The sequence below is a fragment of the Arachis ipaensis genome, chromosome B02 (genome assembly GCF_000816755.2).
Source record: "Arachis ipaensis cultivar K30076 chromosome B02, Araip1.1, whole genome shotgun sequence".
NCBI classification, from domain to species: Eukaryota; Viridiplantae; Streptophyta; class Magnoliopsida; order Fabales; family Fabaceae; genus Arachis; species Arachis ipaensis.
The window spans coordinates 21,027,909-21,044,304 of NC_029786.2; the positions used below are offsets into that span (position 1 = coordinate 21,027,909).

The 16,396-nt window shown below is 41.9% G+C and overlaps 1 protein-coding gene across 1 annotated transcript; it reads right to left on the reverse strand.

Annotated features, from left to right (window-relative positions):
* LOC107627004 lies at positions 2,152-3,269 on the reverse strand. The gene is made up of 2 exons (XM_016329887.1): positions 2,756-3,269; positions 2,152-2,642 (listed from the first exon to the last, which is right to left on the reverse strand). Exons 1-2 carry the CDS (start codon positions 3,267-3,269, stop codon positions 2,152-2,154), a joined length of 1,005 nt encoding a protein of 334 aa, XP_016185373.1.

Genomic DNA, 16,396 nt, shown 5'->3' on the forward strand with positions numbered 1-16,396 from the left:
TTAATACAGTTAGATTTAAGTATGGAGAGATTATGTTATTTAAGTTATAACTTATTGGCTTAAATAATTTTTTTATCAAAGATAGAGAAACTCTCACGGTAATCTCTTAGATGAGTATGGGAGACTATGTCATTTGAGCTATAATTATCTTTTACATTTACCATATGAATGATCATCAAAGAGAATGATTGTAATTGTACAACTATATAAAATATCAAAAATATTATTTGTACACCAAAATCAGCCACTAATATATTTGTATATAAATACATATGTGGTTTAATTTATTTTCAATGTGTATTTGTATTTTAACATGTATTTTATACTGGTGGCTAACTTTGATAGCTAATTTTAATGTACATGTAGCATTACTCATAAAATATTTTATACTACAAAAAAATTAAACTCTTAAAATAATATTACATATTCAAATTTTTTTATTTGCCAAATCTAATTAAATTGGTTGAACATAACAAAAATAAGTTATAATTAAGGGTTAAGTATGATTTTGGTCTCTAAATTAAGGGTAAAAAATTTTTCGTCCTCGACATTTTTTTTGCTACAAAATGATCCCGAAAGTTTAACGTAATTTTAAAATCGTCCTTTTTACTAAATTTTTAATTTTTATTCCGAAAATATCCCTAATTAAAAAAATAAAAATAAAAAGAAAAAAATGATGGGAAAGGAGAGGGGAAGCGCCGCTGCTCCTCGTCGCCATCGCCGCCGCTGCCGCTCCTCGTCATTCGGTCACACTAACGGGAGAGGGGAGGGGTTTCAGATCTCACTCGTACTAATGGCCAGAGAGGAGAGAGCAGAGGGATAGAGGAAGAGAAGCAGAGAGGGAGAGAAGAGAGGAACGGAGGCGCTGAGGAAGACCGCGTCCAACCATGCCCTGCCGTCGTCCTCATCGCGAACCGCTGCCGCTGGAGTGAGGTCATGTCAACGCCAGCAGATCCGCGAGGTTGGACGGTCGTCGATGCTCCTTGCCGGATGCCAGCAGATTGGTGTTTCAATGTTGTTGCTTTTGCTTTCTGTTTTTGCTTTTTGCTTCTACTTCTGCTTCTTTTTTGTTTTTGTTGTTGCTGTTATTGATTCACCTTTGTTGATTCACCATTTACTATTGTTGTTGTTGTTGATTCTGTTTTCTGCTTCTACTTTTGTTTATCCTTCTGCCTCTGTATCTGCCTTTGTTTTTTGGTTGATTTTGGAGAAGAATGAAAAAGGGTATTTTCGTCCGAAAGACAATTTTAAAATTAAGTTAAACCTTCAAGACCATTTTATAGCAAAAGAAAAAGGTTGGAGACGAAAAAAATTTTTAACCCCTACCTTAAGGACCAAAATCATACTTAACCCTATAATTAACATTATTCTAAATTTAATTATTTAACTTAGTTTCACTTAGTACATAAAGAAATTTGAATTTGTAACGTTACTTTTTAAATTATTATTTACTAATTTATATTTAAACCCTCGTAATATAAATGATTATTTGAATGGAATGTGTAAAATATTTTAACTAATAATTTTTTATAAAACAAAATAAAAATTCATTAACTAATGTCTCGGCAAACTACGTGATGATTACTTCAGTTTGCTTAATAATTCAGTGAAATACATATTGAAGATGTAATTCGCCTAATGATTTGGTAAATAGCATGGAGTCCATCTAATTATAAAAGGCGTTCCTCCCTTTGACATTTTCACTTTCACTTCTCTCTCAAAATCACCTTTAACCTTCTTTCTCAATTCCCTCTCAATTCACTAGGAGGAACCGTACAGGGTGTAGAGCAAACGCTCAATCTCCCTCGACTCATGATGGGTCGGAGGGTCAAGGCGAAAGCATCACAGCAAATAACTCATTAATCGTCTTTCTCCCCAAGATGACATTGTAAGCTGTGGAGTCTCTTAGGACTACAAACTTTGTCATTACCGACCTCCTCCTTTCTCCTTCGTCGATACAGACCAGGAGGGTGACTATCCCGTCGGACTTTACAAAGTTGTTTCCTAGACCAACGACCCTGTGCTGATGGGTTTTTAGGTCGGTCTCCAGGAGTCCTCAGGCGTCGAACACGTTCCTGAACATGATGTTGGAGTCAGCTCCAGTGTCCACGAGAATCCGCTTGACCAGGCCCATTCCGATTCTTGCCGTGATCACCATAGGGGGATTTTTCGGTATGTCATGAAATCATTGGTCTTCTGGCCCAAACGATATTCTTGGAGGTTCCCTGGACGAGGGCCTATAGCTCCCCGAGGATACGGCCAAGACTCTGGCGTCCTTTTTGGTAGCAGACCTTGATCTGGGACGTTTCTCTCGACCATGACGTTAACCACAGTAAGGGAGTTGTCTGCGTCTTCACTAGGTCCTTGTCTCGGCATCACGGCCTGGCCACGATCTTCCTTGGAACGTTTGCGCTCCCTTCGCCTGGGATCCCTTATGAACTGGGAAATCTCGGTCATCTTGCCCCTGCAGATGGCTTGTTTCAAGGCATCCTTTAGATCAAAATAATCCTGGGTTTTGTGGCCAAAACCTTTATGGTGGTCACAGTACAAGCTCTTGTTCCCACCTGTCCTGTCTTTCAGTTGTCGGGGCTTTGACAAGATCCCCTTATCAGCGATCTGCTGGTAGACTTCCACGATTGGGGCTGTAAGGGGGAATAGTTTGTGAACTTCCCAACTCGGGGGAAAGGCTTGAAAGGTTTAGCCGATCCTCCGTCCTTGGAGGGTTCTTTCGACCTTTCTCCGTGCCCGGGTTGACGAGGGGTAGGGTTGGCCGGCTGTCGCTTATTAGCCTCTACCACCTGGGTAACCTCCTCATCGTTAATGTACTCTATCGCTATGTTCTGGATATCTTGCATTGTCCACACGGGCTTGGTAGTGAGGTGCTTTCTAAAATCTTCATTTAACAAACCGTTCGTCAGGCATAGGCTGGTCACTAAGTCGGTCAAGCCATCAATTTCTAGGCACTCGTCGTTGAATCTGTCGAGGAACTTCCTAGTCGGCTCCCTAGCACTTTGGGTGACCCTTAAAAGGTTAATAACGTGTTTGGCTTTGGCAATGCGTGTGGTGAACTGTGCTAAAAAGCTGCGCGTTATGTTTGAGAAGGTCGTAATGAACCCTTGCGGGAGCGTATTGAACCACCGGATTACCGGTCCTGCCAAAGTCACAGGGAAAGCACGACATTTCACCGCGTCGCCAACACCCTCGAAGTTCATCCTGGTCTCAAAGGCCGTCAGGTGTTCCTGAAGGTCTTGGGTTCCATCATATCTCATGTCCGTTGGTTTGTCGAAGTGTTTCGGCAGTGGTTGTCGAATGTAGTCTTTGTCAAAAAAGACAATGAGAAATGGAGGATGTGTGTCAATTATTCGGACCTCAACAAAGCGTGTCCCAAAGACTCCTTTCCTCTCCTAAACATCGATGCCCTGGTAGATGCGGTAGCAGGATTTCAGTTCCTGAGCTTCATGGATGCGTACTCTGGATATAACCAGATACCGATGCACCGACCTGACGAGGAAAAAATGGCGTTCATAACGCCAGGGGATACTTACTGCTACAGGATGATACCGTTCGGACTGAAGAACGCAGGAGCGACCTACCAGAGGCTAATGAACAAAGTGTTTAGCGATCTCATCGGGAGGTCAGTTGAAGTCTACGTCGATGACATCTTGGTGAAAACCAACCAACCAGAAGACCTGGTCGGCAACCTAGAGACTGTCTTCACGTCTCTCCGTAAGCATATATTGAGACTCAACCCACTCAAATGCGCCTTTGCCATGGAGGCTGAGAAGTTTCTCGGCTTCATGATAACCCAGAGGGGGGTTGAGGCCAACCCAGACAAGTGCGAAGCCATTTTGCGAATGATAAGCCCAGAATGTGTTAAAGACGTGCAGAGATTGGCCGAAAGGCTCACGGCCCTATCCCGTTTCCTCAGTGCGTCGGCGGCCAGAGCTCTCCCCTTCTTCAATCTCATGAGAAAAGGGATAGCCTTCGAATGGACCCCAGCCTGCGAAGAAGCCTTTGACCATTTCAAGAAGATACTTTTGACCCCACCAGTCTTGGACAAGCCCAAAAACGGTGAGATGCTGTTCCTATACTTGGCGGTGACGGACAAGGCCTTGGCGGCCATCCTAGTCCGAAAAGAGGACAAAGCCCAACAGCCGGTTTATTTCATTAGCAAAGCCCTACAAGGTGCATAGCTAAGGTACACCAAGCTGGAAAAGCTGGCTTACGCACTTCTGACTTTGTCTCGAAGGCTGAGGTAGTACTTCCAGGAGCACTGGATCACCGTTAGAACTGACCAAGAAATCCGCCAAGTTCTGCAGAAGCCCGATTTGGCGAGATGGATGATGACATGGGTAGTCGAGCTATCCCAGTATGATCTGTAGTATGAGCCTAGGCATGCAATCAAGGCTTAGGCAATGGCAAATTTTCTAGTAGAGGTGACTAGGGATCCCACGAGAACTCAGGCACACGGTGGAAGCTCCATGTCGATGGAGCCTCCAACCAAGCGTTTGGGGGAGCAGGGATAATCCTTGAAAGTTCAACTGGGGTGGTTTACGAACAGTCTATCAAGTTTGACTTCCTGGTCTCAAATAATCAGGCAGAGTACGAGGCCTTGATAGGAGGCCTACTCTTGGCAAAAGAAGTCGGGGCAACATGGGTTAAGGTAAATAGTAATTCTCAAATCATCACTTCCCAAATCAACGGGACCTACCAGGCTAAAGATTCCTTGTTACAGAAGTATTTGGAAAGGGTTAAAAGTCTGAGTGAGGACTTTGATGAGGTCGTGGTGCAGAATGTCCCAAGAGAAAGTAATGCACAGGCCGACCTCCTATCAAAGCTGGCGAGCACGAAGCTAGGATCAGGAAATTGGTCTTTGATTCAAGGGCTGATAAAGGAGCCTACGGTGACCCTGTTCGTGACCTAAGCATTGAACACTCCCTCATGGATCGACCCAATTCTCAGCTTCTTGGAAGGCGGTAAGCTCCTCGAGGACGAAAAGGTGGCAAAGACGATAAGAAGGGAAGCGGCCAATTACGTGATGATACAAGGCCAGTTGTTCAAGCGAGGGCTGAACCAGTCCTTGCTAAAATTCCTACGCCTCGACCAAACGGACTACGTCCTGAGCGAAGTCCACAAGGGATGTTGTGGCCACCACATTGGGGGAAAGGCCCCGGGCAGGAAGCTCGTTAGGGCTGGTTACTATTGGTCCTCGATGATGTCGGATGCCCAAGAATTTGTGAAGAGATGCAAGAAATGCCAAGAAAATGCCAACTTCTACAGGACCCCAGCAGCGGAGTTAAGCTTACTAATGGCCCCCCGACCTTTCTGTCTGTGGGGAGTTGACCTACTGGGGCCCTTTCCGGTAGGCCCTGGACAGGTAAAATACCTGATCGTGGCCATTGACTACTACACTAAGTGGATCAAGGCGGAGCCACTGGCTAGTATATCATCGGCAAACTGCCAAAAGTTCATGCGGAGACAAGTAATCTCCAGGTTCGGGATCCCAGAAACCGTGATATCGGATAACATAACGTAATTTGTCGATAAGAAGTTTGGTGAGTTCCTTTCTGGCCTGGGGGATAAAGTAGAGGTTCTCGTCAGTAGAGCACCCACAGTCAAACGGTCAGGTAGAAGCAGCAAACAAAGTCATCCTTCAAGGCCCCAGGAAGTGACTTGACCAGAAGAAAGGGGCATAGGCAAACGAACTCGCTTCGGTCTTGTGGTCCTACAGGACGACCCTACAATCCTCCACTGGGGAGATGCCTTTTTGGCTCACCTATGGAGTCGATGCGGTGATCCCTATGGATGTAGGGAGCCGAGCCCACGGCTGCTCCTTAGTGGAGTGGAGGAAGCGGTAGAGAATGACCTTATCGATGAAACTAGGGAGATGGCTCATTTATCAGAAACAGCGCTGAAATAGAGAGTGGCCCTAAGGTACAATGCCAGGGTACCAAAGAGGAATTTTGAACAAAACGACTTGGTTTTATGATACAACGATGCAGGACTTCCGACCCCTGGAGAGGAGAAACTAGCAGCCAATTGGGAAGGCTCGTACAGAATAAGAGAGGTAGTCAGCAATAGAGCTTACAAGTTAGAACGACTGGACAGGAGAGAGGTGCCTAGGACATGGAATGCGGCAAACCTGAGGAGGTTCTACTCGTAAAGGCCAGTACAGGACCTGACGACCAGCCATGTTCCCGATCTAGTAACATGTGTTTCTGTTCCTCTATTTTGTTTAAGTGTTTACTTGTCTCATCTCACTTGAGTTGTTACCCATTCCATTTTGTTAAAGCTTTTAATTGTCCTCTTATTCATTCCCGGCATGCTACTCCTAACGTGTGTTCAATTCTGTTAATGTTTTACTTTCTATTTTCTACTCAATTACCAACATCACAGCACCTCGGGATTGATCACCCCGGGAGCTATCGAAATTGTAACCATTATTCAACGGCTATTAAAATAAATGCCACGCAATATGAACAGTTAAAAAGCCCTAAAGTCGGCCTGACAATAATCAACCAACCACAAAAACAGTAAACAGTTTAATCTTAAACTACCACATGCCTGGAAAGTACAATCTTACCATCCTTGATGATCTTGAAGGCACCAATGGTGGAGACATCGAAGTCGGGAACAAGCAGCTTTATCTGGGCCTTGATCACCTCTTCAGTGCCACTTATGGCATTCCGAGCATTCTTCACAGTCTCCTTGTTCTTTTTTTTTCAAATTGGCAATCTCAGCCTTAGCAGCATCTGCCGACGTGACGGCGTCGGCGAGTTTCCTCTCTAGGTCTTCTACTAGGCTCCGAGCAGCGCTAAGATGGCTCTCCAAGGTAAGCTCCCGCTCAATGAGCCGAGCAACAGTCTCGTCGGAGACCTTTACCTTCTCCTCAAATATAGCCAATTAGGTCTTCACCGACTCCACCTCCTCCTTTAACTTGTCCACAGAACGGAAAGCTGCTTAGAGCTTGCCTTCCAGAGTTTGCGCACCCGCTAGGACGGGCTCCGCCTTTCTCGCTATTGCGGCAGCACAGAGCAGGGTGCGGTACACCCACTAAGCTTGAGAAGCGAGGTCCCCACTATGGAAGAAATCCTCGGTACCCGACAGGAGCTGAGCGTGAATGAAGGTCATAGCATCGAAGTTCCTCTCCATCACAGTGAGAACCCCTTCCGGGCTGGAAGCCGATTTTCTCTTTTTAGGGTTATCAAGGATGGTGACCTCGAGACCCGACTCCTCCTCCAAAACCTCGTTCGATGGATCACACCAGCGCTTGTGCCGGCGATCTCCCCTTGAGGAGGCTGTGATTGAACCTCTAGAGTTGGAGAAGTCGGAGCATCGGCTGTAGGAATGACAGAGTTGTCATCACTATTCCCAGGGAGGAACTGGGCCATCAAGTTCTCAAGACCAACTTGCTCGGCAGCCATGGACACTGAAACAAAGAAACAAACAAGTTAACCAAGTAAGCAAGTCGAACGAAAAAGACACAAAGTGACGCCTACCTGACAACCTACCTATATAGATCCTACCCATCTCACGATCACCAATTAAGAGGTGAGGGTTGACATTATTTTTTCCAAAGATAGCCAACAACATGTCAGCTGTATTTTTATTTTGCTGGTTTAATCCCCTGTAAGTAACTTTTATCAAGTGATTAGCCCCGGCACCAAAGCTCCAGTAGGTCGGGATCCATCGCTCTCCCTCTAAGGTAAGCCAGAAGGGGTGCCGACCTTCGGCGGGCTAATGCGTGAGCATCTTTCCGATCTTTTCCTAGTAAATTTGTATTTAATTTGTTGAGTTTAATTAAGAATTAATTATCTTTTAGCCACTATGGATGCTACTTTGAGTCTTGTGCAATTCTATTTATTATAGGTAACATTTGGTTGGATTTGATGGAGCTTCTGCAGAAAAAGAGAAGAAGGCTATATAGGGCAGAAATGCTTAGAGGATGGAGAGAAAGCTTGCACAAATGGAATTAGCACAAGAATTAAAGGAGATGACAGCGAGGAGCGACGCATGCGCGTACCTGACGCGTGCGCGTGTAATATCTGAAAACACTTAACACACATATCAAGGCATCTAATGGTAATAAGAGAGGATTAATAATAAGCAAATATAAGATCAAAGAAGCATGTTTTCAATCAAAGCACATAATTAGGAAGGCAAAAGTAAAACCATGCAAATAATATGAATAAGTGGGTAAAGAGTTGATGAAATCCACTCAATTGAGCATAAGATAAACCATAAAATAGTGGTTTATCAGCGTGATTTGGAGCTTTCCAGGGCGACGTGTTCACGTACCTGACGCGTACGCGTGACATGCGAAGAAGACCATCGATGCGTACGCGTGACTGACGCGTACGCGTGACAAACGCGAAGTGCAGAAAATGCTGATTAATTAATTCTGATTTAAAACTTTATTTTTATTTTAAAATAGAAAAAAGATATTATTTAGTTTTAGAAGATAGATTTTAAATTAATTAGGATTATATATAAAAGGGGAAAGAAACTTCCCTTCGGAGAAGGGGATTCCATTCCACCTCTACAAAAATACATTTATCAGAATCTTTATTTTCTTTGCCATGAGCAACTAAACCTCCACTGTTAAGGTTAGGAGCTCTGTCTATTGTATGGATTGATTCTATTATTTTTCTATTTTAATTCATGTTTTGATTTATATTTCAAGAATTATTTTCGTTCTTTATCTTATGAATTTGGGTGGAACGGAAGTATGACCCTCTTTCTAATTGAGTTCTTGTATAACTTGGAAAAGCTCTTTACTTGAACAACAGCTTGAAAACAATTTCTCATAAACTTCTAATTATCTGGATTTAACGGGATACGTGACATATAATCCTTTTATATTTGGGTAATTAGAGTTTCTGTGGCACATAAACTAGAATTAAACTTCACCCCCTAATTGGAATTAATTGACCAAGGAATTGGCGGTTGATGAATTTTAGAGGAGACTATAAAGGTCTAAGGAATTAGGGTCTAGTCACATATAGTTTGTTATGAATTAAATTTTGCATGATTAAAATAGTTAGTAAGAAAAGTCAATCCGGAAAATAGATAACTCTGAAGCCTTAACTGCTTCTCCATATTTTATTCCCAACTTATTTATTCGCCTATCTTTAATTTAATGCTTTTGAACTCTCAAACACTATTTTTTGCTTGCCTAACTAAGTAAATTAATCAACCATCGTTGCTTAGTCCATCAATCCTCGTGGGATCGACCCTCACTCACCTGAGGTATTACTTGGTACAACCCGGTACACTTGCTGGTTAGTTTGTGGTTGTAAATTCCGCACCAAATTTTTGGCGCCATTGCCGGGGATTGATAATGATTAACAACTATTAGTTGTTTGATTGCTTAGATTAGGCGTTTTAATTTTAATTTTATTTAAATGTTTCTTTATTATTCTCGAAAAAAAATAAATAGCACTAATATTTTTTCTTAATTTCTGAAATTAAGTTTGGTGTCACCTAGTTAATTTTATTTTAATTTTCTTGTTTATTTTCCCTGTTAATTTCGAAATTTTCTGTCTAATTTCAGTTATCATTTTCAAAATTTATTTATTTATTTTGTTTAGTACTTTTAATTATTATTTTACACAGGTTACCTCATTGGGAGTTCTCTGCACTCTGACGTAGAGAATCACATCTTTTCTTGTTTTCTGTCTATTTATGCGCAAGAACAGAGACAAGGAATCTCTTTTAGACTTTGATCCAGAACCTGAAAGGACTTGTAGGCGACGTTTACAACAAGCAAAACTTTGCAAGGCTGCAGAATCCACTATGGATCACAATAATGCTGTTAATGCCAATGTGGCAAATCCGAATGGAAATGAAGAACAAAGGAGAGTGCTTCGCTCTTACTCTGCTCCCACTGCAGATCTTTATGGAAAAAACATTGTGGTGCCTCCTATAGCTGCGAACAACTTTGAGTTGAAGCCACAATTAGTCACCCTGGTGCTACAAAACTGCCAGTATCATAGTCTTCCCCACGAAGACCCAAATCAATTTATTTCTAATTTTCTGCAGATTTGTGATAATGTGAAGACAAATGGAGTGAACCCAGAGGTGTACAAACTCATGCTCTTCCCGTTTGCTCTGAGGGATGGAGCAAATATGGCTAGATTCCCAACCCAAGGAGAGTTTGGATACTTGGGACAAGGTTGTTACTGAGTTTCTTACTAAATTTTTCCCACCAAAGAAGCTGACTAAGCTTAGGGTGGAGGTTCAGACCTTCAGGGGGTGTTCAAAACCGATCTGGACCGAACTAAACCGGTCAACCGAACCGAAAAAACCAAAAACCGAATAAACCAAAAACCAAAAAAACTGAAAAAAATATATTTTGTGGTTCGGTTCGATTTTCGGTTCTGACTAGGAAAACCCTAATCGAACCGAACCGAACCAGTGGTATAAAGAAACCCTAAAATACCAACCCCACTCCCCCACCCCCAAACGGCCAAACCCCAATTCCCTTGCCTTGAGCGCGAGTCCTGAGCCCTAACCCCACGCCTCCCACCCCTAATCGAAAACTCTCAGTCTCAACTCTCAACCTCTCACAGTCGCGCTCTGCCGTTCTCCTCTTAGAGTCGCGCTCTCCTCGGTCGCGCTCTCCTCTCTCGGCGGTGAACCCACGTTCCTCCCAGTCTGCCACCACGTTCTTCGTGGACAGAGCACCACGAAGCCCCAGCCACAGCCTGAACGACCCTCGCACACAATAGTAGCAGCCTAGCAAAGCGCGACCCTTATCCCTCGCACCTAGCGCTAGAAGTAGCAGAGCGCGACCCTCATCCCTCTCACCCAGCGCCACCAATCACCGATTCAAGTCTCCCACCCACTGATTCAACACAGCACCCAGCCACCCACCAGTCACCGATTCAAGTTAGGTATGGAGCCTGAGCCACCGAGTCAGGTATTGTTTACTTTATTGCTAACTTGCTGACTTGTTGATTCATTGTTAATCTGGTTAAATTATACTCAGCATTAGTATTGTTTACTTTATTGCTGACTTGCTGACTTGTTGATTCATTGATAATTTGGTTAAATTATACTCAGCATTGGTATTTTTAACCCAATTTTGTTACTGACTTGCTGTTTGTTGATTCATTGTTTGCTGTTTGTTAGGAAATGTTCTGTTTGTTGAATTATTTTAATCATTGATGCTGACTTGGTATTGTTGCTGGTTATTGATTTATTTTGTTAGGTATTGTTGCTGGTTAAATTATTGTTGCTGGTTATTGATGCTGACTGGCTGATTTTGTTCTGTTTGTTGAATTGTTTGCTGACTTGGTATTATTGTTGGTTATTGATTTATTTTGCTAGGTATTGTTGCTGGATAAATTATTATTGCTTGTTATTGATGCTGACTTGCTGATTTTGTTCTGTTTGTTGAATTGTTTGCTGACTTGGTATTGTTGCTAGTTAATAATTTATTTTGTTAGGTATTGTTGCTGGTTAAATTATTGTTGCTAGTTATTGATGCTGACTGGCTAATTTTGTTCTGTTTGTTGAATTGTTTGCTGACTTGGTATTGTTGCTGGTTATTGATTTATTTTGCTAGGTATTGTTGCTGGATAAATTATTGTTGCTTGTTATTGATGCTAACTTGCTGATTTTGTTCTGTTTGTTGAATTATTTTCTGACTTGGTATTGTTGCTGGTTAAGTGGTTATTGATTCATTGCTAGTTATTGATTCGTTTATGCAGTTTGATGTCAGTTCAAGTGAAAATATGGGCGACACTGAATTGCCGCCAGTTCCTCTGCCGAATGAATCAACTAGCATCAAATCTCCAAGTGCATTGCCTGCTGTGCCAACTCCTCATAGAAACACAAGAAAGCTTACTAGTAGAGGCCGAGGGAAAGCTTTGTGAACTTTTAAACTTCTTTAATTGTATTTGAATTTCTTTTGTTGTTAAATTTTATTATACCAAGACTTTGTTAGCTATTGTGTATTTGTGTTGGTGGATTTCAATGTTATGACTTTGTGAAATAGTATGGTAGTATTATTTTTGAATTGATTAAAAAACTGAACAAACTGAACCAAACCAAACCGATTTTAATTGGTTTGGTTTGGTTCGGATGGCTTCGATAAAAAACCAAACCAAACCAAACCGCAGTTTAATTAGATGATCGGATCGGATGACTTTTCCCTTAAAACCGAACCAAATCGCACCGCAAACACCCATAGGCAGAGGAATAGTGAAACTCTTTATGAAGCTTGGGAGAGGTACAAGCTACTAATTAGGCAATGCCCTCCGGACATGTTCTCTAAATGGATCCAACTAGATATCTTTTATGAAGGCTTGGGTGAAATGTCCAAAATGTGCTTAGATAATTCTGCAGGTGGTTCATTGCACAAGAAGAAGACACCGGAGGAGACTATTGAGCTGATTGAATTGGTTGCTAGCAACCAATATTTATACTCATCTAACAGGAACCCTGTGAACTCTGAGACTCCTCAAAAGAAAGGTGTTATGGAAGTAGAAGCTCTTAATGCTATTCTTGCTCAGAACAAGCTTATGTCTCAGCAAATAAATCTACTTACTCAGCAGATGGGTGGAATGAAAGTCTCAGCTATCAACACCCAAAATCCACCTCAAGAGCTCTCTTATGACATGACAGGTAATTTTGTGCAAAATGATAATTATGATTATGCTCAATCATCTTCGAACAGGTCAATTACATGGGGAGCGGTCCTAGAAATCCCAATAATGATCCATATTCTAAGACATACAATCAGGGGTGGAGAAATCACCTAAATTTTGGGTGGAGGGACCAATCTCAGAGACCTCAAAACTTCAATAATTCTCAGGGCGGCTTCCAACAAAACAATTATAATAACCACCAATTTCAGTCTTAGCAACAATAACTACCTCAGTAGGCAAACTCCAAATCCCAAGAAGATTCTAATTGGGAGATGATGAGAAGTTTGATGCAGGAAACCAGAGTCTTCATTAGAAACTTAGAGGTGCAAATGGGCCAACTGAGCAAGCAAATACCTGAGAGGTCTGCAAGTACATTTCCAGGTGATACAGTGGTGAACCCAAGAAAAGATTGCAAGGTTATTCAATTGAGAAGTGATAAAACAGCTGGATCTGAGACAAACGCCAATGAAGAGCTAGTTGAAAAAGAAGCTCTAGAGGAGAAGAAGGAAGAAGTGGAGCACGCCCCTCCAAAGCATTCAGACAACCCGTTCCCTGACTCTCTTGACACGTATCCTACATTGCCAAAGGCTCCTGAATACAAGCAAAAAATGTCATATCCTTAGAGACTTCAAAAGGCTTCCAAAGAAACGCAGTTTCTCTAAATTTTTAGATGTCTTCAAGAAGCTACAGATCAACATTTCTTTTGCAGAGACTTTTGAGAAAATGCCCCTTTATGCTAAATTTATGAAAGAATTGTTGACTAACAAGAGGAATTGGAAGGAGCAAGAAATCGTGGTGTTAACCAAGGAATGTAGTGCTATTATTCAACATAAACTTCCTGAGAAAATGCAAGATCCAGGGAGTTTTGTGATTCCTTGCACCATTGGAGATGTCACCATTCAGAGAGCTTTATGTGATCTTGGAGCTAGCATCAATCTCATGCCACTTTCAGTGATGAAAAAGCTTCAAATTGAGGAGGTAAAACCCACTCGTATTTCTCTTCAACTTGAAGCACTATCTTGGAGGCGAGATCGATCGCCAGAGGTCCGCTCATCTGCTGAATTAGCAGAACTGACCGTCAAGCTAGTGACGTTAAAGAAGCACTTGTCGGGAGGCAACCCGATAATTTTGTATCCTTAGTTATTTTTTGTAGTAGTAGTTTTCTTACTTACTTGATTTTTTATTGAGTTTTTACTGTTTTTCTGATCATGCAGCTATTCTATCAGAGGAACCGAACAATTTAGGCGACAAAAAAAAAACGAACACATGATGCGCAAGCGTCGCTGACGCGTACGCGTCATATGTGTGTACGTGAAGAATAAAATTGGACAGAGAGTTGAGCAGGAGTGGGGCTGGAACTGTGCTGGGCGCATAAGCCGCATCACGCGTACGCGTACCTGACGCGTGCGCGTCGTTTGTGCAAATGGCCACCCACGGGTGCGTGTCCCTGACGCGTACGCGTGACCCTGGAAAATGGCGTCAACGAGTGTTTGGGCAGAGATTTGTGATGGCTTGGGGCTGGAAGTGTGCTAGAGGCACAAACTTGATCACGCGTACACGTCCCTGACGCGTGCGCGTCCTTTCCGAAATTGGCCATCCACGCGTGCGCGTGCATGACGTGCACGCGTCATCCGTAAATTTTGATTCCCAGGCCACGTGAGCAGAGAGTTGTGCGTGCACGTGGCCGCCTTCGCGCAATTCGCACAAATCAATCGCATGCGTACGCGTGCCAGATGCATACGCGTCATATGAAATTCGCGCGATCCACGCGTACGCGTACCTTACACATACGCGTCGCATGCGACGCCCAAATTAAACCCCCCAGCACCTGATTTCAATTCATCCACCCCCAATCCTAATTCTCTCTTGTTCTTTTATCCTTTTATTCTTCTTTTATCTTACTATTTGTTTTTGTTTTCAGTTCTTCTTTGCTTGAGGACAAGCAAACCTTTAAGTTTGGTGTTGTCGCTACGCTTATGGCTTTTCTGCTTATTTTAATAGCACCAAAGGGAGATGAATGTTCTTAATGAAGGAATGAGATGGCCACTAGCATAACTAAGGTGGTTGAGTTTCCTTCATTCTATTTCTCTTCCGTTCTTATTTTGTTGTTTTCTGTTTTCTGTTGCTTTGATTGCCTGTATGGTCTTTAGTACTTTCAGTTCTTAGAATTAGTTTCATTCTATTATTTGTCTCATGTACCGCTCACTGAACTTGAATCTAAAAAGAAAAAGAAAAAGAAGTGATGTATTGCATGAGAAATTGAGTTTATATTGAAGAGTAGTCTTATTCACTTAAAATGTGGTGGTATTTTCTGTGACTCTGAATGCATGACATGAACAGTGCATATTTAAATTTGAATAAAAGAATGTTGATGTACAAGGAACAAGAATTTAGAGCATTATTTTGACTTCTCTGAAATAAATAAAAATTTAATCCTTGAAGCAAAAGAGACAAAAAAAAAAAAGCAAGGTCCAAGGCTCTGAGCATCAATGACTAGGGAGGTCAGACATGATTAAAAGCTCAAAGAGTTGTTTCCCTAGTCACATGCTTGTGGTGTTCTTGTGTCAAGTAATCCTTGAGACAAAATATTTAGAGTCGAGATCAATTGCAGTTAGCAGAGTATGCCAAAGGCTTTGAGCACCACTGTCTGGGAGTGATTGAAAAAAATTCAGAACTTAAAGAGAGTTCCACAGTTAAGTGTTTGTGGTGTTTCTGTGTCAAGTAAATCTTGAGACAAAACATTTAAAGTCACGGCTAGGCTCGAGGTGCAAAGCACCAAAGAAAATAAAAATTGATGTGTTCAAGGGTTAAATTGAGTTACAAAGGATCAGAGAATTCATAATATTATCCGGATTCTAGTTTCGAATGACACTGACATCCTTCTGATTCAAAGGAGAGTGAGATGCCAAAACTATTCAGGATTGCAGTTGTAAACCCCACTATAATAAGAGACATGAGCTTAATCGAACTCTTATTCTCATGCAAATTCACATCCTAAGCCTATATTAGTTTGGGTGCTTGAGGACAAGCAACAATTCAAGTTTGGTGTTGTGATGCGTGAGCATCTTTCCTATCTTTTCCTAGTGAATTTGCATTTAATTTCTTGAGTTTAATTAAGAATTAATTATCTTTTAGCCACTATGGATGCTACTTTGAGTCTTGTGCAATTCTGTTTATTATAGATAGCATTTGGTTGGATTTGATGGAGCTTCCGCAGAAAAAGAGAAGAAGGCTATATAGGGCATAAATGCTTAGAGGATGGAGAGGAAGCTTGCACAAATGGAATCAGCACAAGAATTAAAGGAGATGACAGGGAGGAGCAACGCGTGCGCATATCTGACGCGTACGCGTGGATTGAAGATTTGCACAGCGATGCGTGGGCGTACCTGACGCGTACGCGTGACACGCGAAGAAGACCATTGACGCGTACGCGTGACAAACGCGAAGTGCAGAAAATGCTGATTAATTAATTCTGATTTAAAACTTTATTTTTATGTTAAAATAGGAAAATATATTATTTAGTTTTAGAAGATAGATTTTAAATTAATTAGGATTAGATATAAAAGGGCAAAGAAACTTCCCTTCGGAGAAGGCGATTCCATTCCATCTCTACAAAAATACATTTTATCAGAATCCTTATTTTCTTTACCATGAGCAACTAAACCTCCACTGTTAAGGTTAGGAGCTCTGTCTATTGTATGGATTGATTCTATTATTTTTCTATTTTAATTCATGTTTTGATT

Excerpts from the sequence above, each read along its gene's own strand:
- LOC107627004 (XM_016329887.1), bottom strand. The coding sequence starts at position 3,269 with ATGAGATATGATGGAACCCAAGACCTTCAGGAACACCTGACGGCCTTT. Across the intron at positions 2,643-2,755 it reads GCCGGCCAACCCTACCCCTC|CCCCAATCGTGGAAGTCTAC; the intron begins GTCAACCCGGGC and ends TCCCCCTTACAG.